The sequence below is a fragment of the Nicotiana sylvestris genome, chromosome 1 (genome assembly GCF_000393655.2).
Source record: "Nicotiana sylvestris chromosome 1, ASM39365v2, whole genome shotgun sequence".
In the NCBI taxonomy this organism is placed as follows: domain Eukaryota; kingdom Viridiplantae; phylum Streptophyta; class Magnoliopsida; order Solanales; family Solanaceae; genus Nicotiana; species Nicotiana sylvestris.
In genome coordinates, this window is record NC_091057.1 from 169,177,884 (window position 1) to 169,192,871 (window position 14,988).

A 14,988-nucleotide genomic window follows, 5' to 3' on the forward strand; every position below is an offset into this window, starting at 1 on the left:
AAAAGGACTGGAGGTAGTGAGCTCTCTTTAAAAATCGAGTTTTGGTTCATTTCCACCAATTTTCACTTCTTGTTGGACGATTTTGGAGCTTTCGGGAGAGAGATTTTCTTCATCCATGTCAAGGTAAGTTGTTCCCACTTATTAGACGTTAAATACATGGTTTTGTTACGGATTTCAACATGAAAATTTGCAGAAACTTAGGGTTTGAGGGGAAACCTAGAAAATTCGTATTCTTGGAATTTGACCACGATTTTGGGTATGAAATTAAGAGAAAATCATATATTTGAGTTCGTGAGTTCATTGGTAAACTTTATCTTCGAAAAATTTCGAAATCCGGGCACGTGGGCCCAAGGGCAAGTTTGTCAACTTTTCGATCGGGGTTAAAAATTGTTATAAATTGGATTGTAATGAGTAATTGAACATATATTAATGGATTTGCATAAGTATTGGCTAGTTTTGGTGCATTGTTCATCGATTTGAGTCTTCGGAAGAGCATGGAATGCCGGTTATGGATCTTCGGAGCGAGGTGAGTCTCCTTTCTAACCTTGTAAGAAGAAATTGTCCCCATAGGAGAAATAATTAAATATATGCTTCTAATTGTGGGGGCTACGTACGCATGAGGTGACAAGAGTTCGTGCATAGCTACTATTATGTTTAAGTCTGGGTAGTCTAGGACCCAAAAGCATGCTATACTTGGATTATATGTAATCTTATTGACAGTTTGAATTGCTTAAATCACATCGAATTAGTAAATGAATTTTTAAAAAGATTTAAACTTCTTTTTCTTAAATTGTTAAAAGAGAATTGGTTTTCTTTGGATAATTGTTCCCTAATGACTTCTTGATTGACTGTCTGTGTGTATTTAAATTCTGGAACAGGCCAAACACCTCGGTAGATTAAATAGATGCATCTATGGTTCGCACCATTCGACACTCTAGCAGTGCACAGTTTAGATATTGTTGGATCGGGTCGTACGTCCTCGGCATGATTTGTGCATGCTTGTATTGCTTGCCTGGAGATTTATTGATATTGATATTTACTCTCCCTGACTTGAGATAATTGAAAATTAATAGATTAGGAACCTAGAGACTTTTGATATAAGAAGGAACTTTTACTTGTTCGTGACTTATTTGAAATTAGTGTCGTTCTTAATAAATCCATGATTATTCGCATCATTAATATATTACTATTGGACCACTAGTAAGTGTCGAAGTCGACCTCTCGTCTCTACTTCTTCGAGATTAGACAGGATACTCATTGGGTACACATTGTTTTTGTACTCATACTACACTTGCTGTGCATTTTTGTTGCACAGGTTTATGTGTGGATAGTGGCTTAGTGGCATAGCGGCATGGTTGATACGGAGACTTAGGTGAGTTGCATTTATCGAGACGACCGTAGCCAGCAGAGTCTCCTTCAGAGCATTGTACTATATTTTCATTTCTGTCCACTTTTATTCCGGACAGTTACTATATTTTATTTCATTCCCTAGTAAATGCCCATGCACTTGTGACACCGGGTTCTGGGATGTCTATGGAAGAAGTCAGTATTTTTAAATTTTTTTAAGATATTATTATTTATTCAGTGGAATTTATTTTGTGTTGTTTAAACATATAAAAGAAGTGATTTCAGAAATATCTAAAACGAGGAATTACTAGTTATTTAGTATTGGCTTGCCTGATAATGGTATCTGGCGCCATCACGACCCTTAGTGGATTTTGGGTCATGACAATAGTGGAGTTCGAATCATTTATGGATTTCAGGCATGACAAAGGCAATGGCAAGGAGTCAAAGGTTAACAATGCCAAAGGTGGGGGAGACCATGGCAAAGGCAAGGAGATACAACAACAATACTCCAAGACTCAAGATCCCAAAAAGTCGAGTGGTAGTCAGGGCTATGCCGAGAAGAAGGCACAAGCCGAGAAAAAGGGATGCTACATATACGGAGGGCCGCATGGCTTTAGGAATTGTCCCGACCTCAATAGCCTCAGTGCCATGGTCCGTGAACGGAAGGAGCAGCCGCAAGGAGAGAGTTCAGGAACCGCACAGTCAGGTATGATCTATCAAAATCAAGCTATCCAACCTACCGAGAATGACAATCAGTAAGTGGATCTCACCATCAACAACAAGCCCATTCGTGCAATGGTGGATACTGGAGCAACTCATAATTTCGTGACTGAGGTTGCCGCAAAGAGACTAGAATTGAAGTTTGCTCCAACCAACTCTCGCGTCAAGACCGTGAATGCTGAGGTACAAATTGCTCGTGGGGTAGCTAATGGAGTTGGCGTCAAATTGGGAACTTGGAAAGGTATGACAAACTTTATTGTAACCGCTATGGATATCTTTGACATCATACTAGGGCAAGAGTTCTTTAGACATTATCATACTTTGATCGACCCCTACCTCCAACGTCTCTTGGTTATGAAGAGAAGGAGCTTGCATGGTACCTACAGTGACTATGTCATACAGACAGATCCAAGCACAACTCTCAGCTATGTAGGTTGTCAAGGGGATCAAGAAAGGAGAGCCGAAGTTTGTGGCAACCATTGCAAGTCTAGAGGAAGACAAGAATTTTCAAGAGATAATGTTGCCTTTTATAGAGAAGTTTCTTGAGGAAAACAAAGATATCATGCCCGAGGAGTTGCCTAAGCACTCGTCGCCTAGGCGAGAGGTGGATCACAATATTGAGTTGGAGCCAGGGGCTAAGCCACCCGCATTTTCCCCATATCATATGGCACCTCCTGAGCTAGAGGAGCTCAGGAAACAATTGAAGGAGCTGCTAGATGCTGGTCACATTCGCCCATCAAAGGCACCTTTTGGTGCACCAGTATTGTTCCAAAAGAAGAAGGATAGATTGTTGCGTTTGTGCATAGACTACCGAGCACTTAATAAGGTCACCGTTAAGAATAAGTACTTGATCCCGCTCATTGCTGACTTGATCAATAGACTTGGGAAAGCCAAGTACTTTACCAAGGTGGATCTTCGAAAGGGCTACTACCAGGTTCGCATTGCGGAAGAGGATGAGCCAAAGACATCATGTGTGACGAGATATGGAGCCTTTGAGTGGTTGATGATGCCCTTCGGCTTAACTGATACACCGACCACATTTTGCACCCTTACGAACAATATTTTCCATCCCTACCTTGATCAGTTCGTGGTAGTCTACCTAGACGACATAGTCATCTATAGCAACACCTTGGAGGAGCACATGGAGCACTTAAGGAAGGTTTTCCAAGTCTTACGATAGAACGAGCTATACATCAAGAGGAAGAAGTGCGAGTTTGCACAATCAAAGGTGCACTTCTTGAGCCATGTCATTAGCAATGGAGAGCTATGTATGGACGAGGTTAAGGTACATGCTATCCAGGAGTGGGAGGCACCTATAAAGGTAACTGAGTTGAAATCCTTCCTTGACCTTGTTAACTACTATCACTGGTTCATCAGTGGCTACTCAGCAAAGGCCGCACCATTGACTGAGTTGCTAAAGAAGAACAAGCCATGGGTTTGGACGGAGTATTGTCAAAAGGCATTTGAAGGCCTTAAGGCATATATAACAGAGGAGCCAGTCTTGGCGTTACCTGACTTTGCCAAGACATTTGAGGTGCACACAGATGCCTCAGACTTTGCCATATGGGGTGTCCTGATGCAGGATAACCATCCCATAGCGTTTGAGAGCCGCAAGTTAAATGAGACGGATTGGCGTTACATGTTGCAAGAGAAGGAAATGACTGTCATTGTGCATTGCCTTAGTACATGACGACATTATCTGCTCGGGTCGAGGTTCATGGTAAAGACCGACAATGTGGCTACTAGCTACTTTCAGACGCAGAAGAAGCTCACACCAAAATAGGCTAGGTGGCAGGATTTCTTAGACGAGTTTTATTATGCGCTGGAGTATAAGCCGGACAAAGGTAACGTTGTAGCCGATGCCTTGAGCCGGAAAGTCGAGCTTGCTACAATCACTTCAGCAAGATGGGATATTCGGGAGGTTATAAAAAAAGGCATGCAGCATGATCCAGCAGCCAAACAGCTTATCGAGTTAGCCAACAAAGGCAAGACGAGATGGTTTTGGATAGAAGACGGCCTACTACTTACCACAGGTCAGCAGGTCTACGTGCCTAAGTTTGGAGACATTAGACTACGGATCATAAGGGAGAGTCATGACACAATGCGGCTGGTCATCCAGGTCAACGTCGCACTAGGGCCTTGGTTGAGTCAGTCTACTATTGGCCACACATGCGAGATGACATAGAGTGCTATGTGCAGACTTGTCTTCTCTGTCAACAGGACAAGGTTGAACAACAACAACCCGGAGGACTTTTGGAGCCACTACCAATTGCAGAGCGTCCATGGGAGATCGTGACTATGGACTTTATCACTTGCCTACCGAAGTCCGACGGTTATGGTGCTATTATGGTGGTCGTGGATAAATTTTCCAAATATGCCACCTTCATGCCCGCCTCAGCGGGTTGCACAGCTAAGGAAGCCGCCAAGCTATTCTTTACGAACGTGGTAAAGTATGGGGGCTTACCAAGGCATATCATCAGTGATCGAGACCCCCGTTTCACTGGAAACTTTTGGAGAGAGTTGTTCGACATACTTGGCACAGAACTGCACTTTTCTACTAGTTTCCACCCGTAGATGGATGGACAAACGAAACGGGGCAATTAGGGGTGTTCGTCGGTCTGTACGGTACGTTATTTAGACATTTCGGTTCGGTATTTTCGGTATTCGGTTTCTTAAAATCCTATACCAATACCGTATCTAATTAAATTCGATATGGTTCGGTTTTTCTCCTTTCGATTTTGATTTATTCGGTTTGGTAACTTCGGTTTATTCGGTTTGAATACTAACTAGTGCATAGAGCCCTAGACTCTAATATTCTTAATTAAAATACTCAAAAATGCAAAACTGAAAATATTTATTGACAAAAATTTTGTCCAAAACTAGCAAATATCTACCCAAATAGAGAAAATTGTATATAAAAGAATATTTGATCATTAGAAATGTCTTGATACTTGTTTAGAGTTAATTGATGAACTTAGAGAATAAAGGAAAGTAAAATTTTAGATTTTTTATATTTATGTTATAATTGATAATATATGTTTTGTATAATATAATATATATTTCGATACGGTATCAGTATTTCGATATTTTATTTTAAAATACCAAATACCATTCCTAATACCAATTTTTTTAAAACTTAAACCCAATACCAAAATACCGTGTACCAAATACCAAAATTTTCGGTTTCGGTACGGTAATTCGGTATTTAACAAATTATGCATAGCCCTAGGGTCAATGCCTTACTAGAATGCTACTTGAGGCATTTTGTAAGCACGCATCATAAAGATTGGGCAAGGCTCCTAGACATCGCCCAATTCTCTTATAACTTGCAGCGGAGTGTGTCCATCGGGCGGACACCATTTGAGCTAGCCACAGGCCAACAACCACAAACTCCACATTCATTACCAGCCGCATTCGAGGAAAAGAGTTTGGGGACTTATCATATGGCCAAAGGATAGGAGGAGCAGCTCGACACTGCTAAGTCCTACTTGGATAAGGCAGCTAAGAAGATGAAGAAGTTTGCGGACCGTAAGCGCGTCCCACAGACTATAGAGTTGGGGACATGGTCACGGTGAAGTTTAACCCAAGACAGTTCAAGGCAATACGGCGCATGCATCAGAATCTGATTCGCAAGTACAATGGGCCATTTAAGATCGTCGCCAAGGTAGGCAAGATCTCATACAAGCTTGACATGCCATCGTATCTTAAGATCTACCCTGTCTTCCATGCCAGCATGCTTAAGCCATATCATGAAGATAAGGATGATCCGAGTAGGGGCCAATCAAGTCGAGCGCCAATGACTATCACCTCCTCGCATGATCGGGAGACTGAGGCTATTATAGATTACCAGGCCAGGCGAAAACAAGGGCAAAAAGCCACCGCTACGTTCCTCGTCCATTGGAAAGGGCAATCACCGGCCACCTGGGAACGATATGAAGACTTGTGGCAATTCAAAGATAAGATCCGAGAGTTTATGCAACAGCATTGTGCCGCGGTCATTGCAATATTGGGTGGGGGAGAGTGTGATGATCCGCCATGTCATCATGCCACATAGGCGTCATTTGGCATATATTAATGCTATATGGAAGATTACCTAGGAAGAAGGTTAGCATTTGTGAGAAGATTCTAGAGAAGTACGGACATTTCCTTAGAAAGATCCTAAATCCCTATAGATTTGCTAGGAAAGTCCTTGGAATCTTCTAGGTTTGGAGAGAGTTCTAGAGAAAGCCCTTATCTTATAAATACTAAGGACTTGTGTAACAATTAATATTTACACACTAGCCCCTAGGAGACTAGTATATAAAGGGGCCCACTCATTTGTAATTCACCAAACAAACAATTCAAGTTCTCTCTAATCCAAAGCTTCCTTTAACAATTCTCTTGTGTTCTTTCTTCCATTCTCTTAGCGATCTTGAGTGTAGTAAGGCTGACTTGGCATAGCAAGAACGTGAGCAAGATCATGAGCGAGTTATCAAGTGCCGCACATGTACTTAGTTAACAACTAAGGACGTGACAAAAAGGTCGATAATTGAATTGCGTGGACTCGGAAATCAGAATAATGTGATCTATATTTCACGCCTGTAGAGTTACATGAGAAAACTCTGATATTTGCAAAGAGCAAAACAGTGTAATATACACTTCCATTTTTTATTTTAATTTCCCCGCGAATGCGTAATTTTGGCATTAACTCATAATTCTCTCCACTAATGAATGATTTTTGTAGATCATCAACTCTTCGAACCAAAAAGAAGGAAAAGTCCGTCAGAAGCAGATCTGCCCAACTAGGATGCAATGGAATTCAAATTATGTAAAAAATTTAAGGAAACAAAACTGAAGTAAAAGCAGATTAAAGTAAGCCCAGATCTTTCTTACTGAGGTTTCTCGATTTGTGATACAAATTCCAGATCTAAATTACAGTTGAACATCAGGATAAAACACTACAACTCTGAGAAACAATGTTGGATGCCTAAGAGTACAATATTTTACTATGTACAATCTAATTTTGGCAGATAGTACAACAGATGAAACTCAATTATCCATCTCACTTCAAGAAGGATTTCTCCATCACCGTTCAGCAGTCACCACTGTGTTGTCACCGTCTGGAGTGATGATAGCAGCAGTAGCCATGGCGTCCGAGCCATTAGGTTCACCATTGCTCTAGCGGAGCGAATTTTACAACAAATTGAGCTTTAGTAAATAAACTAAAGAAGCAATCTTTTCTTTTTGACAAGTTCTACAAAGTCAATTATTACAGGATGAAAAGATTTATTTTTTTTAAAAGAAGTGGAGATAATGTACCTGTTCACCAGATTTTGCAGTTTGATCCTGAGGTCCAGGAGTTGGAACTTTAGAAAGATCTCTTAAAATTCCCTGCCGAGATGAATAGAAGGGGAGTAAAGCAGTATTCCCACTCATCAAAACCATTTAACGAATTTCAATTGATGGAAATGACTGTTTAACGACGAGATTGAAAATTTTCTTTTAACTTGACAAAGAAGGTGAAGAGCAATGTGATGTGAAAAGCAAAAAGAACTGTGTTTCATCAACTCTATCAGATATCAATGTAAAAAAGACATGCTGTGGCTACTAATTCATCCCATATCAGGATAATCAATACCAGAAGACCAAATGGCGAGCTGACAGAGGGTTATATTGAAGAAAATATCCAAAAGGTAGTAGTTCTTACGTTTCAAATGGCAAAAGAAGAATAAAAGAAGAGTTGGGATAAAAATTTCACTGCTCAGATAGACGTCCATTATTCAACTATTGTAAGTAGGAGTTCAAACAAAAATGAATATGGTAGAGAAATAATTCCAGAATACCTGTAAAATAATAATTAATATCACTCATTAACTCAGATGAAAATAATCTCCTGGAGCTTGAGTTGTAATATAACTTAATTTACACCTTCTAACACAAAAGTAAAGGTCACATTTGAGCTCCTGTTTTTTTTTTTTAATTTAACAAGGTAGGTAAAACATATTTGAGCTCTTTTTTTACAAATAGTAAAGGAATTTGCTTACTTATTTCAATCTTTTTAAAGGGTTAACATTAAGGTTTGTGTTATTATCTTATTTCAATCTTTTTAAAGGGTTAACATTAAGGTTTGTGTTATTATCTTATGTTAGAGTGTACCGGCGCTATATTTTCAAACACTGACTAAGAAATTATTTATTTCATTGAAAGTAAAAGCTGATAATGATGTATAACTGGCCAAGTATGTATCATGTTAATTATGAAGTTAATCATCCAAAACAACAGCTGCAATGGGATCTTGATGACAAAAAAGGCAATAGGTTTCTTTTTTATCCTGCACATGATGGACAGGAGAAGCAAAGTACATCTATGGGAAAAGTATCATATTCAATTGCCAACACGAAAAGAGAAACTGTGTGCACAGCAAGATAGAAAGGTTATTGTTCCTTTTTTACAAAGTTACTAGGAAACATAAATGTACGGTGTTTACTGTTTACTGAGAAATATACTCGGACTTCAGAAGGCGTTGCAGGAATAGATAAGAACAGGCTATTAGTGTGAAAGTTTTGGGAGGGAAAGCTTAAAAATGGATCAGGGGATGTGACTCTGTTGGCTCTCATGTGGACACTATTGAGCAAAAATAATTTCGTTTCAATTGAAAGAGATAACAAGCATTTTTGAACACTTAAGCAGAATCTTTTTTCCCCTTAACCATTGAAGCACACATGATATCCTAGTCATCAATGGATGCTCTTTGTGCAGAACCATATATTTGATCATGGAGCAAAACATTAAGAGGCATTTTTTAAAAAGGAACATCAAGAGGCATTTATGTCTACTAATATCCAAATAAAAACTATAGAAATGGGCACAATTTTCAACTCAATACTAACCTTATTGGCCCACTTGAGTCCACATGCATTACAAAGAGACCTTGGCCCAGCTGGTCCACGACGCATCATAGGAGTGGATTTCGAACTAATACCGCAATGCCTACATCTGTTGAGATATGGAAAGAGAAACATCTTAGAATGATGTCAACTGTATATAATGTGATCAGTAACCTCTGAACTCTTGACACTATCTAAAGTTCAATCCTCTTATGTAAAATGAACCAGAGGAATTTACATCAAATTCAATGACCAAACACAGAATAACTACAGAAAAGGGAGGTATAGCCTAGTAGTAAGGCCCTCCACCTCCAACCATGAAGTCAGAGTGTTAAAGTCACTAAGGGAACAAAAGTGGGAAATGCCACAGTTTGCTCCTAGGTAGGGGAATTTGTGGGGACGGGAAACATATTATAAGTTGAAAAAGGAAAAGCAACTACTACAGAACTGCAGAAGTTGGACACTCACGATGTTTCCTGCTCTTCTTGACCAGAGCCTTCATTCCAATCTGCAGATGAAGAACCTGCTTCGTCAGATATTGACTTTGAAGATGTAAACTGGCCCTTCTTACGCTGCATCCTGAAAATATAACACATATCAGATGAGAAAATTTAACATGAACCAAGAAAAAGACTTGACTTAAACCATAATCATTTTGTAGGAACTTCAACTAACAAGCCTGATCAAAATATAGACAAGGACCGAAATTTACAACTTAGAAAAACATAACAGGACCCCATATCCCCTCCCTCTAGAAGTATGGAGCAAGAAGAGAAAACACAAAATAAATGACATTGACTAGAAAGAGCCAACATAACGTCTAAGGATACCTGCACAACTTGCACAGTCAGATGTTACTAAGACATCCTTTAGCAATAGTCATTTCGCTTGAATGGGTTGGAAGCAGTTTTCTAAAATTAAAACATGCCCCAGTTGAAGATTGATGCATGGTCACATGCGAGAAGAGCTAGTAGAATATCCATTCTTCCACCGGCCTAGTTGAGAACCCTGAGGTCTTAGGTTCAAAACCCAGCGGAGGCAAAAAAAACTAGGTGATTTCTTCACATATGCTTAAATCTGGCAGGCAGAATAACCTCCTACCTGTACAGGTGGGAGATAGCAGGTACCCGGTAGTATAGTCAAGGGGTACACAAATTGGCGTGGAAACTACCGTAATTTAAAATAAAATAAAAGGAATATCCATTTAATTCGATACCCTACATTTTACAAGATCTAGCTCAATAAATCAACACTTCAGACACTAAGTGGAGAACAGTCACAAAACATAAAGCACTGCCTAAGCAATATTAGATTCTAAGATGCCATCAGGCTCTTCCCAAGTTGCAGAGAACAATAAGGCCACTAAAAACACATTTTGGTGCTCTATTACATAATGTGATCTTCATTATTCATGCCAAAATTTGATATATTATGCCAAAGGGGTAATGCTTGATAATTGAAAAACCCCGGGGGCCAATGGCGCACAGCTTGAAACTCGGCTTGTGAAGCCCACTACTATAGTGCAAGTTGTACCACATGCTCCAAAGTCAGCAAGATTGTGGAGATTTGCATCGATGGAATATAAGTCTTGCTTCATAGGAGGTTAGGTTTCATCATTTCAAGACTATTACACCACCCTCCCCACTTATAAGACAAAGTTTTCACAACAATTATCCCATTTATATTTCTAATGTCAACCCATTGCACTACAAGTTTCCTTAAATGTTGTAGCTAACCTTTTCTTCTGCACAACCCTAAGGGAAAGAGTAAGTGAGGATTCCGTCCCATAGCAACTGTTCCCAGCAGTCCCAGCATTACAAAATTTCATATTCACATTCAAACAATGCCTTAGGTATGAAAGAAGTGTGTGCATCTCAGGTGCACTCTACCATAAAGATCTACTTTTTCCCTTTAATAAGTGAGCCTGCCCATAGTTTTATTAACATTTTCATCATGACACCCTCACTCTGCTCTTTTTTATTTTTTTATTTTATAAAGTAAGATTTTATCGATGCACAGTACTAAGGTAGTACTATAGAAAATTACAAAATGTTGGACTTGTTTTCCATTACAGACTCATAGATTCAATAAGTCCAGCAGGTCAGCCCAGTTGAATACAATGTTTCCTTTCAGCCAACAGAACAAGTTTGGAATACATTTGAACTTGACTAAGGACAAATGCTTTTTTTTTGGTCTTCAAAACACCTCCTACTCCTTTCCAGCCAAAGGGTCAAGCAATGCATAAAGGGATAGCCATCCAAATTTTCTTTCTTCTCTTGTCAGCATCCAGAGATCCTCAATAGCAGAATAAAGTTGAGTTCTGAGAAAGTATCCACCATATTTAAATATATTAAGAAACAACGACCAAATCTTCCCTGCGAAGTAGCAACATAGAAAAATATGCTCCACTGCTTCAGCTCCTCCTTACATAGAAAACATCTGCTGAACTACTGTGGTAGGAACCATAGATTTCCATATCATCTTCCAAGGCCATCGAGTATCATGAAACAGATTGCAAGCGAGGTTAGAAATGTTACCAAATTGAAAGTGGGGAATGGACAGAAGAATAAGCTATGGGCAGATGTTTGGCTTGAGGAGGGGATGCTTTGTCCCAAACCTTTTTACACTGGTACTGGTGCCTGATGTTACTAGTGGTGATTACTTTAAGGAAGATGGTTGGAACTTTCATTTCAGAAGGAATTTATGTGACTGGGAAATGGTAGAAGCTGCAGAAATTTATACAGAAGATGCAGTCTGCTGTATTGGAGAGGAACAAGGAAGATGTTATTCAATGGACAATTTGCAACGAGGAGTTTACTCTGTTAGACCTTTTCATAGACTACTGCAGAAACAAATGGAGGATTATGATACTTCACTTCGCACTTTCCGAGACAAGCACATTGGCCATGTCAAGTAGCAGTACATTGCATGTTCTCGTAGTTTTACTCTTCTACTAGATAGCATTTTTTCACATTTTAGTGCATATATTATGGTTATCAACCAGCTGGATATCCACAAGGTCCTATTAGGATTCATGTAGTTTTTGCATACGGGAAGTCCATATTAGGTAAAATAAGCAAGAGCTCACAGAGAAGAGATGAAGACAATATAAACAAGTGTGCCTTAGCAAGGAGAAAGCTATCACTATTTGAAAACTTGATATGCATATATGACCATGTTGTGTTTAGGCCCATGTAGCTCAGTTCCAATTAAGAATGTCTTTGGCATCCAATATCCACTATGCTGGCATCTAAAGCCAGAAGCAAGGAATGTACAACACTCAACAAATGTTTTTCTCACTCATTGTCAAAAAAAGTTAGAATATCAACGTCAATTAATTATATAATGGTTAGCACAGAGTATTGGTGATTACAAATGGTACATCAATCGCGACACACTTCCAATTTGATCATGCATGAAAAATTGCAGCTCTATTACCTCATCGCAACTTCCTTCCGTACAGTATAACGGATCTTTTTATCGAAACACCGTTCTTTCCTCTTTTCCCTAAAACGATTCAAAGAAGCAGCTCTTTGTGGTTGATTCAATCTTCCAGGAAAGTCAGCTGAAGCCTGTGGATATTGGGGCGGAAGAGCAATAACTGATTAAAACCCAGCAGAATGGTAAAAGAATGTATGCTGGAGATAAAGATGAATACCCTCTGACTTTGGGCTGCCACACTAACAGTAGGGATTCCAGCAGGGACTTCATATCCCCCCAACAACAACAGCACCGCCTGAACCTGAAACTCAATAAACACAAAACAAAAAAAACAAAAAAAAATTGCCCCAATTAAAATGATTATAATTATCAACTTAAACCACTAAAGAGGAATTAAACTCCACTACCAGATGCATATACTAAAATCATGCCGATGAGAATCACTCCTACTCCTAGAAGAACAAAAAGACCAGCACGGGTTCTTTGCTTCAAAAACTGACCAATATCAACCAATTCACCATACACGTAAAACCTAATCAATATCAAACCAATTCACCATTCACATACCACCTAATCTCAGAAACGACCAACTCCCGAGTCTTGAATCACCTCAACTCCAAAAGTCAAGTGAAAGTGAGGCAAGAACTTTCTGCCAAATACACAATTACCCTCAATTCAAAAATTGGAAACATTTCCCTAATTTACTCAATCTACCCAGAAGCAATGAACATGTAGACAACACACTACACTAAGACAAGCAAGATTCCAAGTAATGCACAAACAATTTCAAAAATAAGAAGATAAGATCAAAGTAAAAGAAGCACTCTTTCAGCTAAACTCATAAAGAACACACTACACAAATAAAGGGCAAACCTTTATAATAAGAACAAGAAAGTAAAAGAAGGACCTTTTCTGGAGAAACGGCATCAAAAACATAAACTTCGCCTTGAAACGACAGCGTAAGCTGATCGGAAGCTCCACTACCAGCAGCAACAGCAGCTTGAACTATTTCGGTATTAGGGGGACAATACAACGCGTTATGTGAAACGCCTTCCACACCATTCATCTCCATGGCCTCCCCGCCGTTGTGAAGCGCGTGAGAATGACTATGAGACTGGTGGTGATGGTCGTAGCGAGTGTTAGGGTTGTTATCCATAGACTCTCTTCCTCCATCAGCGCCGCCGCCGCCGCTTTCAGTTCCAGCGGCGACGTCGTCATCGTCGTCGTCGTCGATGATCTGAGTTTGCTGGTGGTGAAGTGCAGCGTTAATTGTCTCCCGTCCGTACATGTTAGCTCTGCGATTTGATTCTGCCATTTTCTGACGTCCTTTTATTTGTTTTTTCTAAAATAAAAATACTACTATAGTACAATATTACCCCGCGAGCACTGCCAGCTATGAACCAACAAATCTAGGCTCCATAAACTTGAACCATATCCAAATAAACCCGAATCTTTATGCCCCAAAGACAGGGGTCCGACATAATTTCTATTTAAAGAAACAATTTGTATACTAATACTCCCTCCCTCTCATATTAACAATCATAGTTACTAAAAATAATTATCTTAAATTATCTGTCATTTTAGAAGTTCAAGGCAAAATTAATTATTTTTTTCTTTTTTATCCTTAATAATAATTATTCTTGAAGATGGAGATAACACATAAATAGAACAAATATTCAATAAAGAGATATTATATTTTAAGACATACATAAGGGTAGAATAGTTCAATCCCTTTCCTAATTAATATTTCTTAAGTGGCGTGTAAAAGAGAAACACGACACATAATATGAGACGGAGGGAATATTAACTTTTATTCAGTATTTGTGAGTACTAGTTTGGTCATTTATGTTTGTATATATTGAATTTTATATTAAAAAATATTAGTTAAATAGTAAAATAAGTATTAAAATTTAATATTAAAGCGTTAGTGAAATAGTAAAAAATGATTTTAGAAGTGTTATAAGTGAAATATTCACATATTTTCAACTTTCACCAATAATAAACTACATAATTGGAGAGCATTTTACAATAAAATTAACTTAAATCTTACCACAAATATCTTAATCTATAGAATAAATGCGACATATGCATAATTGTGAATAAATAATTTACTCAATTGGTAACTACAGCATCAGTTCCCGTTTGAGTGACTTGTTTACAAGCAGGTTACGCTCGAGCCTTTTTAATAAATTTGAATCTATTAACATTAAGTTATTACTACATCGTGATTGTTGTAACTTATACCTAAGCAGAGTTCAAATCTCATCATTAATCTTAATATCGTCTTGCTTCCGTTTATGGCTCAATCTTCTATTATACCAAAAAAAGAAAGAGGGGGGGGGGGGGGGGGGGGGGGTGAGGCAACAAAACACACGAGTTCTCATTTGTTACTTATCGAACACCCAGCCTTCCATTTCATCTTCTATACTACTACGTTTTTTTATAACCATAGTATACGGGTCAATTTGTGCGCACTCAACTAATTCCACAAAACATGTGCCACTTTTCTCCCGCACCTAGTACTAGGTAACTCTATCCAATACTATGTGTTTGTGTAGAGGTCCACGTGTATTTACACATATTGCATGATTATGACCAATAGGCATAATGTCCC

At 38.9% G+C, this 14,988-nt stretch overlaps 1 protein-coding gene across 1 annotated transcript; it reads right to left on the reverse strand.

Moving 5' to 3' along the window:
- Positions 1 to 6,913: 6,913 nt before the first annotated feature.
- Positions 6,914 to 13,760, reverse strand: LOC104236121 (GATA transcription factor 24-like). The gene is made up of 7 exons (XM_009789995.2): positions 13,282 to 13,760; positions 12,592 to 12,675; positions 12,372 to 12,505; positions 9,402 to 9,512; positions 8,937 to 9,042; positions 7,366 to 7,437; positions 6,914 to 7,224 (listed from the first exon to the last, which is right to left on the reverse strand). The coding sequence occupies exons 1-7, from the start codon at positions 13,687 to 13,689 to the stop codon at positions 7,132 to 7,134; spliced, it is 1,008 nt and encodes a 335-aa protein (XP_009788297.1). The 5' UTR covers positions 13,690 to 13,760; the 3' UTR covers positions 6,914 to 7,131.
- Between the last annotated feature and the right edge of the window lie 1,228 nt (positions 13,761 to 14,988).

Excerpts from the sequence above, each read along its gene's own strand:
- LOC104236121 (XM_009789995.2), bottom strand. The coding sequence starts at position 13,689 with ATGGCAGAATCAAATCGCAGAGCTAACATGTACGGACGGGAGACAATT. Across the intron at positions 12,676-13,281 it reads ATGCCGTTTCTCCAGAAAAG|GTTCAGGCGGTGCTGTTGTT; the intron begins GTCCTTCTTTTA and ends ATTGAGTTTCAG. Across the intron at positions 9,043-9,401 it reads CAAGAAGAGCAGGAAACATC|ATGTAGGCATTGCGGTATTA; the intron begins GTGAGTGTCCAA and ends ATATCTCAACAG.